Source organism: Stomoxys calcitrans, chromosome 3 (genome assembly GCF_963082655.1).
Source record: "Stomoxys calcitrans chromosome 3, idStoCalc2.1, whole genome shotgun sequence".
Lineage (NCBI taxonomy): Eukaryota > Metazoa > Arthropoda > Insecta > Diptera > Muscidae > Stomoxys > Stomoxys calcitrans.
The window spans coordinates 18,048,715-18,066,737 of record NC_081554.1 but is presented as its reverse complement, the minus strand read 5'-3'; the positions used below and the strand labels follow the sequence as shown (position 1 = coordinate 18,066,737).

At 36.8% G+C, this 18,023-nt stretch overlaps 1 protein-coding gene across 1 annotated transcript in view; it reads right to left on the bottom strand.

The window, feature by feature from the left end:
- The window catches only part of LOC106080947 (uncharacterized), a 54,703-nt gene that overhangs the window by 23,647 nt on the left and 13,033 nt on the right, over window positions 1–18,023 (bottom strand). The window contains exon 2 of the mRNA XM_013242575.2: window positions 16,603–17,150. Coding sequence (XP_013098029.2) covers window positions 16,603–16,953 — 351 coding nt within the window. The 5' untranslated portion in view covers window positions 16,954–17,150. The remainder of the gene's footprint in view (window positions 1–16,602; window positions 17,151–18,023) is intronic.

Below are 18,023 nucleotides of genomic sequence, written 5' to 3'. Positions count from 1 at the left end.
AGATGCAAATTCGACCATGAACATTCCATAAAAGAACAGAGACAAACTTCTCACATATCAATGAGTGCTGTGTGATTCAAGTTTTTAGGCTCAGTGATATGTGCCCTGTTTTTTATTGCCGAGTCTGAACAGCGTGTCGCAGTGCGACATCTCTTTGGGAAGAAATTTTTAAATTTTAACAAAGTACCTCACAAATTGCAAAGGGATAACCACCGCGGCAGACACGGTATAACCATGGGCACCACACAGGCTGGAACTTTGAGCCCCGACTTGTGTGGTGTTCATCGATATCACGGGAAGCTTAGCTAAGAGCGTCCATAGGTTGCGGATAGGGGAAAGTTTCGTTCTTATGCAGAATAATGTGGTGGGCACTCAGCGATTTGGAGAGAAGGGTCTCAGAGAGGGTCAGGTAGCACTGACTCTTACTTAAATACTGAGTGCCATGATACTCGAGATGACAAGGCGAGTTATTGGTTTTTTTTTTTCACGTAACCAACACGCAGGGGATGTCCCCTATATATGCAATGCATTGCGTTGGCAATTAGGAAAGTTAAGGGTTTGAGGGGGGGAAGAGGGAGTAGTGTTTATTGATATTAGTCTTAAACTTCTGAACGTCAATGTCGGTGGGAAAGACATTAGCCGGAAGTCGATTCCACATACGAATAGTTCGGGCGAAAAATTAATTTTCTCGGTAATGCATGGTTCGATCGACTGACCAATCAATTACAAACGGGTGTGAGTTCCTGGCAAGTCTTGTATTCCTGGTGAACATCCTAACGTCAGGGATAAGAAGATGAATATTCCTGGAACACACGCCATGAAAATAACGATAGAGCAATACAACGCTACCCACATTCCGACGATGTTCAAGGGAAGCAATAGAATTGGATACCCTACTCTCCCCAATCAACACCATCGCTCTTCGTTGAACCCGGTCAAGTAGCTCCAAGGATAATTTTGGAGCTACTGCCCATATATGAGAGTCATATTCCATCCTCGGCCTGATGTAGGTAGTATAGATATTGAGAAGAACAGAAGAAGTGAAATATTTCTTGCACCGCTTAAGAAAGCCCAAACACTTGAATGCTTCTTTCGACACTTCAAATATGTGTTTTGACCAACTGACATCACATTGTATCTTCATGCCCAGAACATCAAGAGCATCTGACTGCTACCGTCGATAGATATCGACGATTGAAGTGGGTCAGTGAAACCCAGGAATACATGTGCGATCCCACAAAACCCATGCGGGGCGCTGGGCCAGTAACCCACTCTCGTGAAATTACAATTACTCTGAGAAACACAAGAATAGAAAAGAATTACCCCTTAATGTTGAGGACCAACTCAAACTAAAACATGTCAAAGCGTGCTAAGTTCGGCCGGGCTGAATCTTATATTCCCTCCACCATGGATCACATTTGTCGAGTTCTTTTCCCGGTATCTCTTTTTAGACAAACATATGATAAAAGGAAAGAATTGCAATGATATTGGAGCTATAATATGAAATTATCAGAGAATGTTGGAGACCATAGTAGAAGTCGTTGTGTAATATTTCAGCCAATTCGAAAAAAAATTGCGCCCTCTAACGGCTCAAGAAGTAAAATAGAGAGATCGGTTAATATGGAAGATGTATCATGCTATGGACCGATTCAGACCATACTAAACAGGTATGTTGATGGTCATGAGAGGATCCGTCATACAAAATTTCAGGCAATACGGATAATAATTTCGACCTATAGAGGCTCAAGAAGTCAAGATCCCAGATCGGTTTATATGGCAGCTATATCAGGTGATGAACAGATTTGAACCTTATTTGGCGCAGTTGTTGGATATCATAACAAAATACTTCGTGCACAATTTCGTTCAAATCAGATAAGAATTGCGCCCTCTAGAGGCTTAAGAAATCAAGACCCAAAATCGGTTTATATGGCAGCTATATCAAAGCATGGACCCATATAGCCCATTTACAATCCCAACCGACCTACACAAATAAGAATTATTTGTGCAAAATTTCAAGCTGGCTAGCTTTACTCCTTCGAAAGTTAGCGTGCCTTCGACAGACAAACGGACGAACATGGCTAGATCGACATAAAATGTCACGACGATCAAGAATATATATTCTTTATGGGGTCTCAGACGAATATTTCGAGTAGTTCCAAACAAAATGACGAAATTAGTATACCCCCATCCTATGGTGGAGGGTATAAAAAGGAGAAAGTTGGGAACTACAACTTTGAGATGGTCAGTAATTTTATCAACCTCGGCACCGTCGTAACCGAAACGAACGACACCAGTTTTGAGATAAAACGAAGAATAATACTGGCAAACAGATGCTACTTCGCTATCTCTCGACAGACGAAGATTACACTATACAAGACATTGATACTACCCATGTTGTTATATGGTTCTAAAGTATGAGTACTTGTAAAAGCAGATGAGGCAGTGTTTGGAGTATTTGAAAGAAAGATTCTTTATAAAATATATGGACCAGTTTGTGTTAATGGAGAATATAGTCGTCGTATGAACCACGATTTGTATGAGCTGTATGACGACGATAGCATAATTACACGTATCAAAATACAACGGCTGCCTTGGCTAGGTCATGTTGTAAGAATGGATGAAGAAGCTCCAGCAAAGAAGTCTTTTGAAGGCAAACACGGGACGGGACGACCAAAAGCCCGATGGAAAGATCGAGTGGTGGGAGATAGAACGAGAGCAGAAGATCGAGGCGCATGGAAGGCTATTCTGAGTTCGGCTAATAGGACAAACGTTGTGTCATAGCCAATTAAAGAAAGTAAAGTAACCACCGCTGAAAAATTTGATGATGTTCTCGAAAACTTTCGAACACTTTGGCTCCGCGATATGGTGGCCTTTTATTTAAACAATATATTTTCTCGATCGGCCAACAACAGTGGTATTATTTGGGGAGGGAGGATTTTGGATTTGAGGACATTCGAATGTGTTCGAATAACTGTAGAAACGGCATCATGGTAATCGTACAGATTTAAATATTTACAGTCATGGTAAGTTTGAAACAAAAGTTTTTAATAAACCATACATTTTTTTACGGATTTTGTTTTGTGGTATGTTATGATAGTTTACAAGGAAGATCAAAACTTACTTTTAATCGAAAATAGCAATTTTCGGCCTATTTTCAATTACAATTCAAGTTTAAGATGTCACGCAGGGGTTCAAAAAGGTCGGTTTCGCCAAATTTTTAACTTTCTTAACTTTGTATGATTTTGTTGGTTGCATTAAATTACTCAATATTTATTTGTATGTGAGATTTTTTTCTCGTATATTTTCCATATGACAGCAGCTTTGGTCGTCATTAATCATGCGGCAAAATATGTTTACTCCATATTTAACAAAGTACTTCAATGTAATGGTCCCACAGTTATATTAAAGACATTGAAATTTTATGAAGTTTTCTATGATTCAACTGACCACAAACAAAAGAAACTCAAGAAAATGGAGCAAAAAAACAAAACAAAGATTTGATGATTTTAAGGAGTGAGATCTCGAGCAGATGTGGTGATTTTTTTTCATATTTATTATTTCTGTGAGTTATAAATAATTGTCTGTCTGGATTTGTGGTAGTAATAAAATCATCAAATTTTAAAAGGGGGGAATATAAAAAATCTCCTTATTTGCTCTCATAAATGCTGATATCATATTTCCTAAAATAATTTAAAAAAGTGTTTATTATTGGCCTCAGGCTAAATGCAATATTTTATTTTACCAACCTCCAAAACTTCAAAAAGCCTTATAGTATTAATTGAACAATTTGTTTATAATTGTTTGGTCAATGCATTAAATAAATTTAAGTAATTGTTTGTTTTATCTTTGAGGTCAGCAAAACAATTATCTGAAAAATTTGCCCTTAAGTTAATTAAGATCTATGTTGTGTAGATATATTTAAAATGTATTTTAAACGGTAAGGCATGAATGCCTTACCATATGAAATAAACTTAAAACAAGTAAAAAGGCGTTAAGTTCGGTCGGGCCGAACTTTGGATTCCCACCACCTCGGAAATATATGTAAATTCCATTTCGTCACAATCCGGTGAAAATTAGGTAACTTAAGCAACCAAATTCGGCACAGACATTGAGTGGTCTATTATTTATGACACTGTTAAATTTTGTAGAACAAAATATTGGTCTTTTTGGCTGAAATATCCAATTATAAACCGATCTGAACCATATTAAGGTCGGATATACCTTTTATGGCCTTCAGACCCTTTATCGGGAGATCGGTCTATATGACAGCTATATCTAAATATAGTCCGGCCTGAACCATATTTGGGTCAGTTGTCGGGAAGCCTTAAGCCTCTCACTGTTTCAAATTTCAGCAAAATCGGACGAAAAATAAAGTTTTCATGAGCATTAGACCCTTTATCGGAAAATCGGTCTATATAGCAGCTATACCCAAATATGGTCCGATTTAACCCGTTCGTATCTGTGCCGAATTTCAGCTCAATATCTCAATTTTTGAAGACTCTAGAGTGATTACAACAGACGGACGGATAGACGGACAGACACACGGACAACGTTAAATCGTCTTAGAATTTTACGACGATCCGAAGTATATATACTTTGTAGGGTCAGAAAATGATATTTCGATGTGTTGCAAACGGAATGACTATATGAATATACCCCCTATACTACGGTGGTGGGTATAATAATATATTTAATTCTTTACAAATTTGTTTACTAAATGATTAAATGATTGTTTGATTATTACAGCGATGTCCAGCCCTTTACGGTAGCGTTGATGACAAGTCATACATATTCTTATTCTCTTTGTTTCAGGCGTTGTTGAGACAGCAACGAATAAACATACGCAGAGATATATGCATCGTGTATCTGTTTTAATACATTGCATCATATTGCAACATATCGAAATATCCATTTCCGACGCTATAAAATATATATATTCTTGATCATCGTAAAAATCTGAGACCATCCAGCCATGTCCGTCCGTTTGTCTGTTGAAATCAAGCTTCAGTCTTTAAAAAAAGAGACATTGAGCTGACATTTTGCACAGATTCTATTTTTGTCTATAATCAGTATAAGTTCGAAGATGGGCTATATCGGACTATATCATGATATAGTACCCATATAGACCTATCCGCCGATTTAGGGCCTTGGGCCCATAAAAACCATATTTATTTTCCGATTTTGCTGAAATTTGGGACCGTGGGTTGTTTTAGGCCCTTCGACATATTTCTTCAATTTGGCTTAGGTCGGTCCAGATTTGGATATAGCTGCCATATAGACCGATCGCTCGATTTAAAGCTTTGGGCCCATAAAAGGCGCATTTATTGTCCGATATGACCGAAATGCGACAGTGAGTTATGGTGGGCCCTTCGACATAATTCTGCAATATGGCACAGATCGGTTCAGATTCGTATATAGCTGCCATATAGACCGATAAAAGGTGCATTTATTGTCCGATTTCGCCGAAATTTGGGACAGTGAGTTGCGTTAGACCCTTTGACATCCTTCTTCAATTTGGTCTAGATCGGTCCAGATTTGAATATAGCTGCCATATAGACCGATCCCTCGATTAAAGGCCTTGGACCCTTAAATGACGCATTTACTCTCCGATTCTGCCAAAATTTGGTACAGTGAGTTGTGTTAGGCTCTTCGATATTTATCTGTAATTTGGCCCAGATCGATTAAGATTTGCATATAGCTGCCATATAGACGGATCTCTTGATTTTAAGTTTTGGGCCCATAAAAAGCGCATTTATTATCCGATGTCGCCGAAGTTTGTGACAGTGGGTTGTTTTGGGGCCTTCGATATTCTTCTTCAATTTAAAGTCTTGGCCCCCATAATGGATTTCTTGGATTTCACTGAAATTAGACACAGTGACTTATATTAGGCTTTTCGACATCCGCGTCGTATATGGTATATACCCAAAAGGATGAGAGATAGACCCATTGATTCTGATTCGATTTAGCTATATCCGTCTGTCTGTCCATGTTAATTTGTGTACAAAGTACAGGTCGCAGTTTTCATCTGATCGTCTTAAAATTTGGTACAGTGATGTTTTTCGGCCTATACACGAAGCCTATTGAAATTGGAAAAATCGGTTCAGATCTGGATATAGCTTCCATATAGCGTCCGATTTTCAGTACTAATGCAATAAAATGGTCATTTATTAACCGGTTCTCTCGAAATTTGGCTGGAAGGATTTAAAGGATCAAAATTTGGCAGGAAGGATTTACGACTCTTGATATTACTTTTGAATTTCATGGAAATCGGTTTAGATTTAGATATAGCTCTCATATATATATATATATCGCCCGATTTTCACTCCTGGCAAAATATTGCACAACACTTCCCTCGAGGACTACCACAATATCTGATAAGATTTCTTGAAATCGGTTCAGATTTCGATATAGCTCCCATATATATTGGGTTGCCCAAAAAGTAATTGCGGATTTTTTAAAAGAAAGTAAATGCATTTTTAATAAAACTTAGAATGAACTTTAATCAGATATACTTTTTTTCTAAAGCAAGCTAAAAGTAACAGTTGATAACTGACACAAGAAAGAATGCAATTACAGAGTCACAAGCTGTGAAAAAATTTTTCAACGCCGACTATATGAAAAATCCGCAATTACTTTTTGGGCAACCCAATATGTTCGTCCTATTTGCAGAAATAATGCAATAAAATGGTCATTTGTTAACCGATTCTCTCGAAATTTGGCAGGAAGGATTTGTTTATGACTCTTTACATTACTGGTGAATGTCACGGAAATCGGTTAAGATTTAGATATAGCTGTCATATATGTATATCGTCCGATTTTAACATCGAGAGCCATTGCAATCGCATTTTTCGACCAATATTGCCAAAATTTTGCACAACGCTTTTCTCGACGAGTACCACAATTTATAAGAAGTTTGCTCTAAATCGGCTTAGAATTGATATAGCTCCCATATGAATGTTCGTAAAATTTTGGATAATTTGCAATAATGTTGTCATTTGTGAACTGTGGGTATTACAGTTTGAACATATTTCCTCGCAATGTGATACGGATTGTTTAACAACCCATCTGAAAACATCCGGCGAGGTCCATCAAAATTGTTTCGGAATAAGACACAGCTCCCACTTTGTACCTATAGGGTAGGTGCAGGGTATTATAATGTCGGCACCGCCCGACTTTTGCCTTTCCTTACTGGTTTTGGATATAGCTACTTAAAAGACCAATATTTTTTTATACACAATTGAGCAATGATTTGTACTTATATTTATTTGGTCCAAATCGGAACATATTTCGATATAGCTGCTATGGGGCATAAGGTATGCATTTTTCACCGGATTTTGACGAAAGGTGATTTAAATATATACCCGAGGTGGTTTGTATCCAAAGTTCGGCCCGGCTGAACTTAACGCATTTTTACTTGTTTCATATTGAAAGAAAGTACTTCACACATACAATCTCATTTTCATTTTGGGCATCGCTGTTTTATTACCAAACCTCTAAATGAAAAAATTTATATTATTTCCAAACAATTCCTTTAATGATGATGAGGACATATGTTTCTTTTCAGTTCATTTTGTCTGATTTATCATTATCCTCTGCTAGGGTTTTCCCGTATACTTCACTCTTGGTTCTCTTATAACATTTACATAATATTCGAAGCTTAAAACCTTCAAATATTTAAATGTGTTCTAATCGCTAAGGATCCTATATATATTCCCCTACAAACCTCTCAATTGTGTGAAAGTATTTGCTATGTAATGCCAATACCATGCCACTTGGCCAATTGGCCACGGCAGCCGCCTGTTGAAAATCGATTAGTTTCACTGCTGTCTCCTGGTTGTCAGTGATAACGATGCTTAAATTATGAATGATGTCCGCTGAGATGTTGGTCACAAAACCACCCGTCTTTTTAACTACAAAAAAATCATCTTTTAATGTTTAACACATTATTCCCATGATAAGAAAGTTATGACAGTTATTAATGAACAATGTTTTTCTTTGTTTTTTAATGCTGGCGAATTACTTTTTCGTTCCATTTAAATGGCATTTAAAATATGATCATAGTGTAAAATTCACACTGTGAATCGAATTGTTTTATGTTTGGTAAATATTTGTTTTTGAGCTACAGTAGTTTATTTTGATCATCTAACGTTAACAATTACGTTGCATAAATGCAAATAATTGAAATGGTAATCGATTTGAATATTGAACTCATGCGCATGGAATGATGCGAGGGTATAGACAGAAATTTTCGTTAAAAAAAATTTAAAGGGGAATGAAACATGAGCAGACATGACGATTTAATTATTTTTATAATTTTGACACCAGACCAATCTATTATAGATTTTAGAATACTATAAAACATTAAACGTTGCCACACCCCAGGATTTGCTAAAGGTTGTCTTTCAGCGCATATGTATATTAGACCGTAACACACCATATAGGAGAAACTTTATTTTGCAAACAGGTATTACGCATACTCAGCATTTTGTTCCTTTTAATCCCACTAAGAAGAATACGAAATATTTTTGCGATGAGATAATGATAACCCGTGCCGACAAGTTGTCCAAAGTTAGATGTACTACTTTCTAAGAAAACCATTATGGAAAGGCAAAAGTCGGGCGGAACCGACTATAAAATACCCTACACCACCGAGTCCACGTAATACTTTTAATATATAGAACCTTCTACGATTTTCATACGATGGTACGAAAATTGTGGCCTCTACAGTCTTAAAAGTAAAAACGGATAAAATATATATATGGGAGTTTTATCAAAATCTGATTCGATTTTGATGAAATTTTGCACACGTATTGGCATGTCAATTAAAACATTTCATGAAAAATTTTGTAAAGATCGGACTAAAATTATATACAGTCTTAAAAGTCGAAACGCATAAAAGATATATATGGGAACTTTACCTAAATCTGGTTTGATGAAATTTTTTGCATGTAGTGCGACGTCAAATAAAACATCTCTTGGAAAATTCTGTAAGGATGGGATCAAAATTGTGGCTACTACAGCTTTAAAAGGACATATCGGATGAAAGATATATATGGGAGTTATATATAAATCTGATCCGATTCTGATGAAATTTTGCACACGTACTAGAACGTCAAAAAAACATTTCATGCCAAATTTGGTAAAGATTGGGCCAAAATTGTGCCTTCTACAGCCTTGAAAGACCATATCGGTTGAAATATATATATATGGGAGCTATATATAAATCTGATCTTATTCTGATTAAATTTTGCACACATACTAGGATGTCAAAAGAAGCACTTCGTGCCAAATTTGGTAAAGATTGGACCAACATTGTGCCTTCTACAGCCTTAATAGGTCAAATCGGATGAAAGTTATATATGGGAGCTCTATCTAAATCTGAACCGATTTTGATGAAATTTTGCAGATGTATTAAGACGCCACACCAAACTTATCACTGCTAAATTTGGTAAAGGTCGGACCAAAATTGTGGCTCCTACAGCTTTAAAAGGGCATATCGAATGAAAGATATATATGGGAGCTATATCTAAATCTGAACCGATTTCAATGAAATTTCGCACACTTAATGGGACGTAAAAAAAAAACTTTGAGCCAAATTTTGTTAGGATCGGACCAAAATTGTGGCTTCTACAGCTTTAAAAGGGCACATCGGTTGAAAGATATATATGGGAGCTATATATAAATTTGATCCGATTTTGATGAAATTTTGCACACATATTAGGACGACAAAAAAGCATTTCGTGCCAAATTTGGTAAAGATTGGACCAAAATTGTGCCTTCTACAGCCTTAATAGGTCAAATCGGATGAAAGTTATATACGGGAACTATATCTAACTCTGCACCGATTTAGATGAAATTTTGCTGATGTATTAAATCTTAACACATCTGCAAATTTTCAATAATTGCGCCTTTTATGGCCCGAAAAATTTAATTGAGAAATCGGTCTATATGGCAGCTATATTCAAATCTGAACCGATCCGGGCCAAATTGAAGAAGTACGTCGAAGAGCCCAACTAAACTCACTGCCTCAAATTTCAGCGATATCGGACAATAAATGCGCCTTTTATGGTCCCCAAACCTAAAACCGAGAGATCGGTCTATATGGCAGCTATAACCAAATCTGGACCGATCTGTGTCATACTGCAGAAGTATGTCAAGGGGCTTCACTTTACTCACTGTCCCAAAATTTCGGCGACATCGGACATGCGCCTTTTAGGGGCCCAAAACCTTAAATCGGTCTATATGGCAGCTATATTCAAATCTGAACCGATCAGGCCCACATTGAAGCAAAATGTCGAAGGGCCTAAGACAACTCACTGTCTCAAATTTCATCAAAACGGATAATAAATGTGGCTTTTATGGGCCTGACACCCTAAATTGGAGTATCGGCCTACATGGCAGCTATATTCAAATCTGGACCGATCTGGGCCAAATTGACGAAGGATATCGAAGGGCCTAACACAACTCACTGTCCCAAATTTCAGCAAAATCGGACAATAAATGCGCCTATTATGGCCCCAAAACTCTAAGTCGGAGGATCGGTCTATATGGCAGCTATATCCATATCTGGACCGATCTGGGCAAAATTGACGAAGGATATCGAAGGGCCTAACACAACTCACTGTCCCAAATTTCATCAAAATCGAATTATAAATGTGGCTTTTATGGACATAAGACCCTAAATCGGAGGATCGGTCTGCATGGCAGCTATATCCAAATCTGGACCGATCTGGGCCAAATTGACGAAGGATGTCAAAGGGCCAAACACAACTCACTGTCACAAATTTCGGCGAAATCGGACAATAAATTCGCCTTTTATGGGCCTATGACCCTAAATCGGAGGATCGGTCTATATGGCAGCTATATCTAAATCTGGACCGATCTGGGCCAAATTTGCGAATAATGCCGAAGGGCTTAGCACAACTCACTGTCCCAAATTTCATCAAAATTGGATAATAAATGTGGCTTTTATGGGCCTAAGACCTCAAATCGGAGGATCGGTCTATATGGGGGCTATACCAAGATATAGTCCGATATAGCCCATCTTCAAACTTTACTTGCTTATGGACAAAAAAAGAATCTGTGCAAAGTTTCAGCTCAATATCTCTATTTTTAAAGACTGTAGCTTGATTTCAACAGACAGACGGACGGACATGTCTAGATCGTCATAGATTTTTACGCTGATCAAGAATATATATACTTTATAGGATCGGTAATGGATATTTCGATGTGTTGGAAACGGAATGACAAAATGAATGTGCCCCCATCCTTCGGTGGTGGGTATAAAAATGTCGATTGGATTCAGCGAAATCGGACAATAAGCGAATCAGGACCAAATTCAAAGAAGATTTCGAAGGGCCTCAAATAACTCACTGTCCCCAAGTTTAGCGGAATCCGACAATAAATGCGTCTTTTAGGGGCCTTAATAAAGAGATCGATTTATATGGCAGCTATATCCAAATCTGTAACGATCTGGGCCAAACCAAAGAAGAATTTCTAGTGACTTAACAGCACTCACTATCTCAAATTTCACCAAAATCGGATAATAAATGCGGCTTTAATGGGCCCAAGACCATGAATCTGTATTTCGCACGAACCCCTCGCATAGCAAAGTGAATGGAACGATTTATCTCTAAATATTTGGCAACCACTAAGTCCTCGACTGAAGTCCATGACGAAAATGCATCCAAACTCATCTTCCATTTAAAGAATTTTGCAGTTTAAGACCAATGTGGTATCTGAATACATTAAGTTAGTCCAAGTTACGAGCTTGAATGGATGCCAAGATGTGTGCATCTTTCATTTGGCTTTATGTGTCAAAATTAATTTAAGCAAATAAAAAAAAATGCAGTCATCTTGCAGAGCATTGATAAGATTTTTAGAGTCACATGTTTAACAAGAAAAACGACATTTTCTTTAATTCGCAGTGTGACGCACTTGATGCAATATTAAACAAAACAAAAATTATGCGATTGCAAAAAGAACAGGAATGTGACCATGTGACGCTTATGACGCTTGTGGTCACCACAAAATGCAACACTGTTTGTGCAATTGCCAACACTGTCTGCCACACACAGCCATGCGAAAAAAAAGCAACAGAAATTAAAAGCAATTTAGCACTGCATCATCATTAAGCCAGTCTTGCATCAAATTGATGTTCATAGATGACCGGATTTATCAACATTTTCTCATACCTTTCCATTTTGAAACAAATCACGCACTATTCTTAATGGCCAGTTTTCGTTCACTAAAATTAATGTGGCTATAAACCGCCAATTAAATGCTGCTGAAAAAAAATCTTCTCTTATATGGTGTGATGCAAGATAATGAGTTCTTCGAAGACCTTTTGAGTAAGCTGAGTAATAAACAGGTGTTTGCCACACTATAGGCTGAAGATTTTAAATTTAGTAAGCAGTTACAGCTAGTTCGTTGATTTAATCTCAATATTGGCAAACAATCAATGAGGAAATATTTTTATTTTTAATTATTAATTATTATATAATTTATTATTTGGCAGAAAACTCAACCCGCCTTAGCAATAACTGGAAGTTGCCTTAATTTCACTACGGTTGAACGAAATTGCAGATCCTTAATACAAGCAAAAGTATTGTATTTCCACAAAAATAATAAACAAGTTTATTAATTACCGTTGTACATGGCAGATGACCACAACCTGCCTCACAAGTGGTTTCCTGAATTTGAGATGATTTTGAGTCAAAGCTCGTGGCTTATGCCATTCTTGTCTTAAATTACAACCCAGAACCCAACAATTTGTAATAAAGTCTTATTTATATGGCTGCAAAAAACCCAAAGTGCTTTAATAACCACAGAATATTGTCTCATATTTTAAAATTTAAAATGTGAGGTGAAGATAACTTCAAAGAATAAAAACAAGTAAAAACGTGCTAAGTACGGCCGGCTGAATCTTATATACCCTCCACCATGGATCGCATTTGTCGAGTTCATTTCCCGGCATCTCTTCTAAGGCAAAACAGGATATAAGAAAAGATTTGCTCTGCCATTAGAGCGATAGCAAGATATAGTCCGGTTTGGACCACAATTAAATTAAATGTTGGAGACCTATGTAAAATGTCAGTCAATTCGAATAAGAATTGCGCCCTTTGGGGGCTCAAGAAGTAAAATAGAGAGATCGATTTACATGGGAGCTGTTCCAGGCACGTATGTTGATGGTCATGGGAGGATCCGTCGTACAAAATTTCAAGCAAATCGGATAATAATTGCGACCTGTAGAGACTCAAGAAGTCAAGATCCCAGATCGGTTTATATGACAGCTATATCAGGTTATGAACCGATTTGAACCTTATTAGACACAGTTGTTGAAAACAAAGAATAAAATACATCATGCAAAATTTCAGCCAAATCGGATAGGAATTGCGCCCTCTAGAAGCTCAAGAAGTCAAGTCCCCAGATCTGTTTATATGACAGCTATATCAGCTTATGGACTAATTTGAACCATACTTGGCACAGTTGTTTGATATCATAACAAAATACTTCGTGCAAAAATTCATTCAAATCGGATAAGAATTGCTCACTCTAGAGGCTCAAGAAGTCAAGACCCAATATCGGTTTATATGATAGCTGTATCAGGTTATGAACCGATTTGATCCATACTTGGCACAGTTGTTGGATATCATAACAAAAGACATTGTGCGAAATTTCATTTCAATTGGATAAGAATTTCGCACTCTAGAGGCTCAAGAAGTCAAGACCCAAGATCGGTTTATATGGCAGCTACATCAAAACATGAACCGATATAAACCATACTTAGCGCAGTTGTTGGAAGTGATATCAAAACATCACGTGCAAAACTTCAGTCAAATCGGACCAGAATTGCGCCTTCAAGAGACTCAAGAAGTAAAGACCCAATATCGGTTTATATGGCAACTATATCAATACATGGACCAATATGGCCCATTTACAATCCCAACCGACCTACACTAATAAAAAGTATTTGTGCAAAATTTCAAGCGGCTAGCTTTACTCCTTCGAAAGTTAGCGTGCTTTCGACAGACAGAAGGACGGTCGGACGGACATGGATAGATCGACATAAAATGTCACGACGATCAAGAATATATATACTCTATGGGGTCTCAGACGAATATTTCGAGTAGTTACAAACAGAATAACGAATTTAGTATACCCCCATCCTATGGTGGAGGGTATAATAAACTGAACTAAGGAAGCATATGGGAGGTCATAACAAGAAATCTTTATGGATTTTTATACCCTACACTACTACCGTGGTACAGGGTATTATAACTTAGTGCATTTGTTTGTAACACTAATTATACCGAGTATTGATAAGAAAACCGATCGAGTCAGAATCACCGATCTCCCGATAAAGGGTCTGAAGCCCATAAAAGCTTTATTTTTAATCCGATTTCGCTGAAATTTGAAACAGTAGGTGGTTTAAGACTACCCGTCTAAACCAAATATGGTAAAAATCGGACTGTATTTAGATATAGCTGTCATATAGACCGATATACCGATTATGGGTCTAAAGCTCATAAAAGCTCTTTTTATTACCAGATTTTGTTGAAATTTTAAATACAAAATTCAACAGTGACTTATATTTATTAGACCACTCAATGTCCGTGCCAAATTTGGGTGCATAAGTTATCCAATTTTCACCAGATTCTGGCGATAGGGGGTTTAAATATACACCCGAGGTATTGGGTATCCAAAGTTCGGCCCGGCCGAACTTAATGCCTTTTTGCTTGTTAATAATAAAATTGGTCGCGAAATTTTTTCTATAAAAAACTGGTCGCGAATTTTTTTCTTTAAAAAATTGGTCGCGAAATTTTTTCCATAAAAAATTGGTCGCGAAATTTTTTCCATAAAAAATTGGTCGCGAAATTTTTCCGTAAAAAATTGGTCGCGAAATTTTTTCTATAAAAAATTGGTCACGAAATTTTTTCTATAAGAAATTGGTCGCGAAATTTTTTCTATAAAAAATTGATCGCGAAATTTTTTCTATAAAAAATTGTCGCGAAATTTTTTCTATAAAAAATTGGTTGCGAAACTTTTTCTATAAAAAACTGGTCGCGAAATTTTTTCTATAAACAACTGGTCGCGAAATTTTTTCTATAAAACATTGGTCGCGAAATTTTTTCTATAAAAATTGGTCGCGAAATTTTTTCTATAAAAATTGGTCGCGAAATTTTTTCTATAAAAAATTGGTCGCGAAATTTTTTCTTTTAAAAACTTTGTCGCGAAATTTTTTCTATAAAAAATTGGTCGCGAAATTTTTTCTTTTAAAAACTTTGTCGCGAAATTTTTTCTTTTAAAAACTTTGTCGCGAAATTTTTTCTATAAAAAATTGGTCGCGAAATTTTTTCTATAAAAAATTGGTCGCGAAATTTTTTCTATAAAAAATTGGTCGCGAAATTTTTTCTATAAAAAATTGGTTGCGAAATTTTTTCTATAAAAAATTGGTCGCGAAATTTTTTCTATAAAAAATTGGTCGCGAAATTTTTTCTATAAAAAATTGGTCGCGAAATTTTTTCTATAAAAAATTGGTCGCGAAATTTTTTCTATAAAAAATTGGTCGCGAAATTTTTTCTATAAAAAATTTGTTCACGAAATTTTTTCTATAAAAATTTGATACCAACATTTTTTGTCTACAAAATTTTTTCTATAAAAAATTTATTCACGAAATTTTTCTATAAAAATTTGATTTCGATGTCAGATTGTTAGCGAAATTTTTTCTATAAAAAATTTGATACCGACATTTTTCTATAAAAAAAAGTTGGTACAGAAATTCAGAAAAGTTTTTTTCTACAAAAAATTTGATAGCTAAATTTTGTTCTGTTTTTTTTTAAAGTAAAATTTTTCTTATAAAATCTTTGCAGATCTTGTAAGTGGAGGTAGCTATCGTCTTCAAGCTCTCATAGGTAAGCAAGCTCTTTCCGGTCAATAGCACCGACCGCCGCAGGAACACTGTGGCCAATTGTTACCAAATTTTTTTCTGTAAAAACTCGGTGCCACACCAAACACCTGTAGGTCAGTATCGGCCAAACAACCGCCGTAAACAGTTCCCTACCTAAGATCCCAACTACTACTACAGTGTAATGTTGCCAATGAAGAATTCCATCGGGACAATCTGGCTGCTAAGGTAGGCGATACTACTATGGTAATTCGAGCATGCTACTGAATTCGGCTACCGGTGTGATTCAAATATTGACACAATTAGTATGATGGTTGCTATCTCGTTGTACTCCAATTGCTGTTATGTCCAAGCTGAAAGATAGAGAATTTTATATAGGCCACCTAATCGATAAGGCCATGAAGGAGCAGACGGCAGAGGCCTTTAATGGCTTAGTAATGGCATTACATATCTAACAGTGAAGGAGAGTTTCAAGAAACATTTTTTTAAAAACCAAAATTTTATTACTTTCAGTACACTTTCGATTTTTTTATATCCCACAAGATTACTACAAACATTGTTTCAATCAAGATAAACTTCATTTCAAACTTCGCTCCTCAAAACATTGTTTGCAAAGTTAACACCATCTATGGGTGCATGCATATTTTCTTATTACAGCATTTTGAATGTTATGTTGATTTCACTCTCTCACTCACCTGTAACATTAATTCACGCAGTTTGTCCAAATCATCACCATGTGACCTTGTGGGCAAATAACGGCCTTCACAAGGTTGTTGATGGGCCATTAAGAGCACAGCCAACAAAAGGAAGCACCACAAGCCCATGCGTAAGCCCCGCGATGCGGCCAGAGGCGAGAAGGAATTCGACGAAGACAACGACAGCGTGGATGATGATAATGGTGACAACCGTAAAGCTGTTGAAGCTGCTGCTGGCGACGACGACGACGACGACGATGACTCTGTTGAAGAGGAGGAGGTGGCAGCGGTCAATAGGCTTTCGCTGCTGCCACTGTTGTTTTTGTTGAAGTTGCGTTTGTTGAAATGCATTTTTTACGTTTCCGGTTTATCGATGCTGAGGTTTCGCTTCACCAGAAGTTTCACTTTTCCTAAGGATTGTTAACAGGTAATGAATGGAGAGGTGTTGTATCCACCTGCTTGAATTTGTTGTAGTTGTTGATCGTTGTAAGACGTCTGTGTTTTTTTTTGGCCAACTTCTCAAGGGATTTTTAAATCGGACAGTTGAACTGTAAAATTAAAGAAATTGGTTTGCCATCATTACTAAACGCACATTTAACAACAAAAATGTTCAATTTCGTAATGGACTTTTTATGGGAATTTGTGTGTGTGTGTTTTTGTGCGTAAATTTTTGCTCATTTAATTTTTTACCATTCTTCTGCTCCACATCTGCTGCTCTGAAGTGGAGGACCGACCAGTCGACTGTAACCCGCCATGGTTATGGTGGTGGTGTTATGCATACAAGCTTGATGTGGTTTTGTGTTTTGGGCCTCATTTTTGTTTTTATTGTGAAAAATTACAAAATATCTTTTGTGACATAATTAATAGTGGCATCAATTACCATGAATGGTTGGCGTGCCAAGTGAACGATGTTAAGTAAAACAAAAAAAAAAGCGAAAACATAAAACCAACTGTACCAAATGGCCCTTGTCTGTTTGGTCCCTCCACTCCAAACAACACTCACTCACTCGTACATAGGTGAATTATGGAAATTTTTTGTGTTTAACGAAAATAACACTAAACCGTTAACCGGAACTGCAACTATGCTTCAACTGTATAGGTTGACATTTCAAACGACCTTTACGTAAATATTCGCACTTCTTTTATATTTCTTCCAAAGTCACAAAAACCACAATGGGTTAAGCTGTTTTGCGATACACAATGATGAAAAATATCGAAAATAGCTTGTCTTTTATGCTAGGTGAAGGTGGAGGTAAACGCAAACCTAAAATCAGGGAAATGAATGAATCCCAAAAAGGGGCTCGCCCACAAAGGCGTGCGTGGGTCAAAAGAACCTTCAAAACCACAACGCAAATGAACGGATATTTTCTAAAACCTGGATCATATAAATCCTCTTACGAAGGGTCAGGCCAAAATGTTGG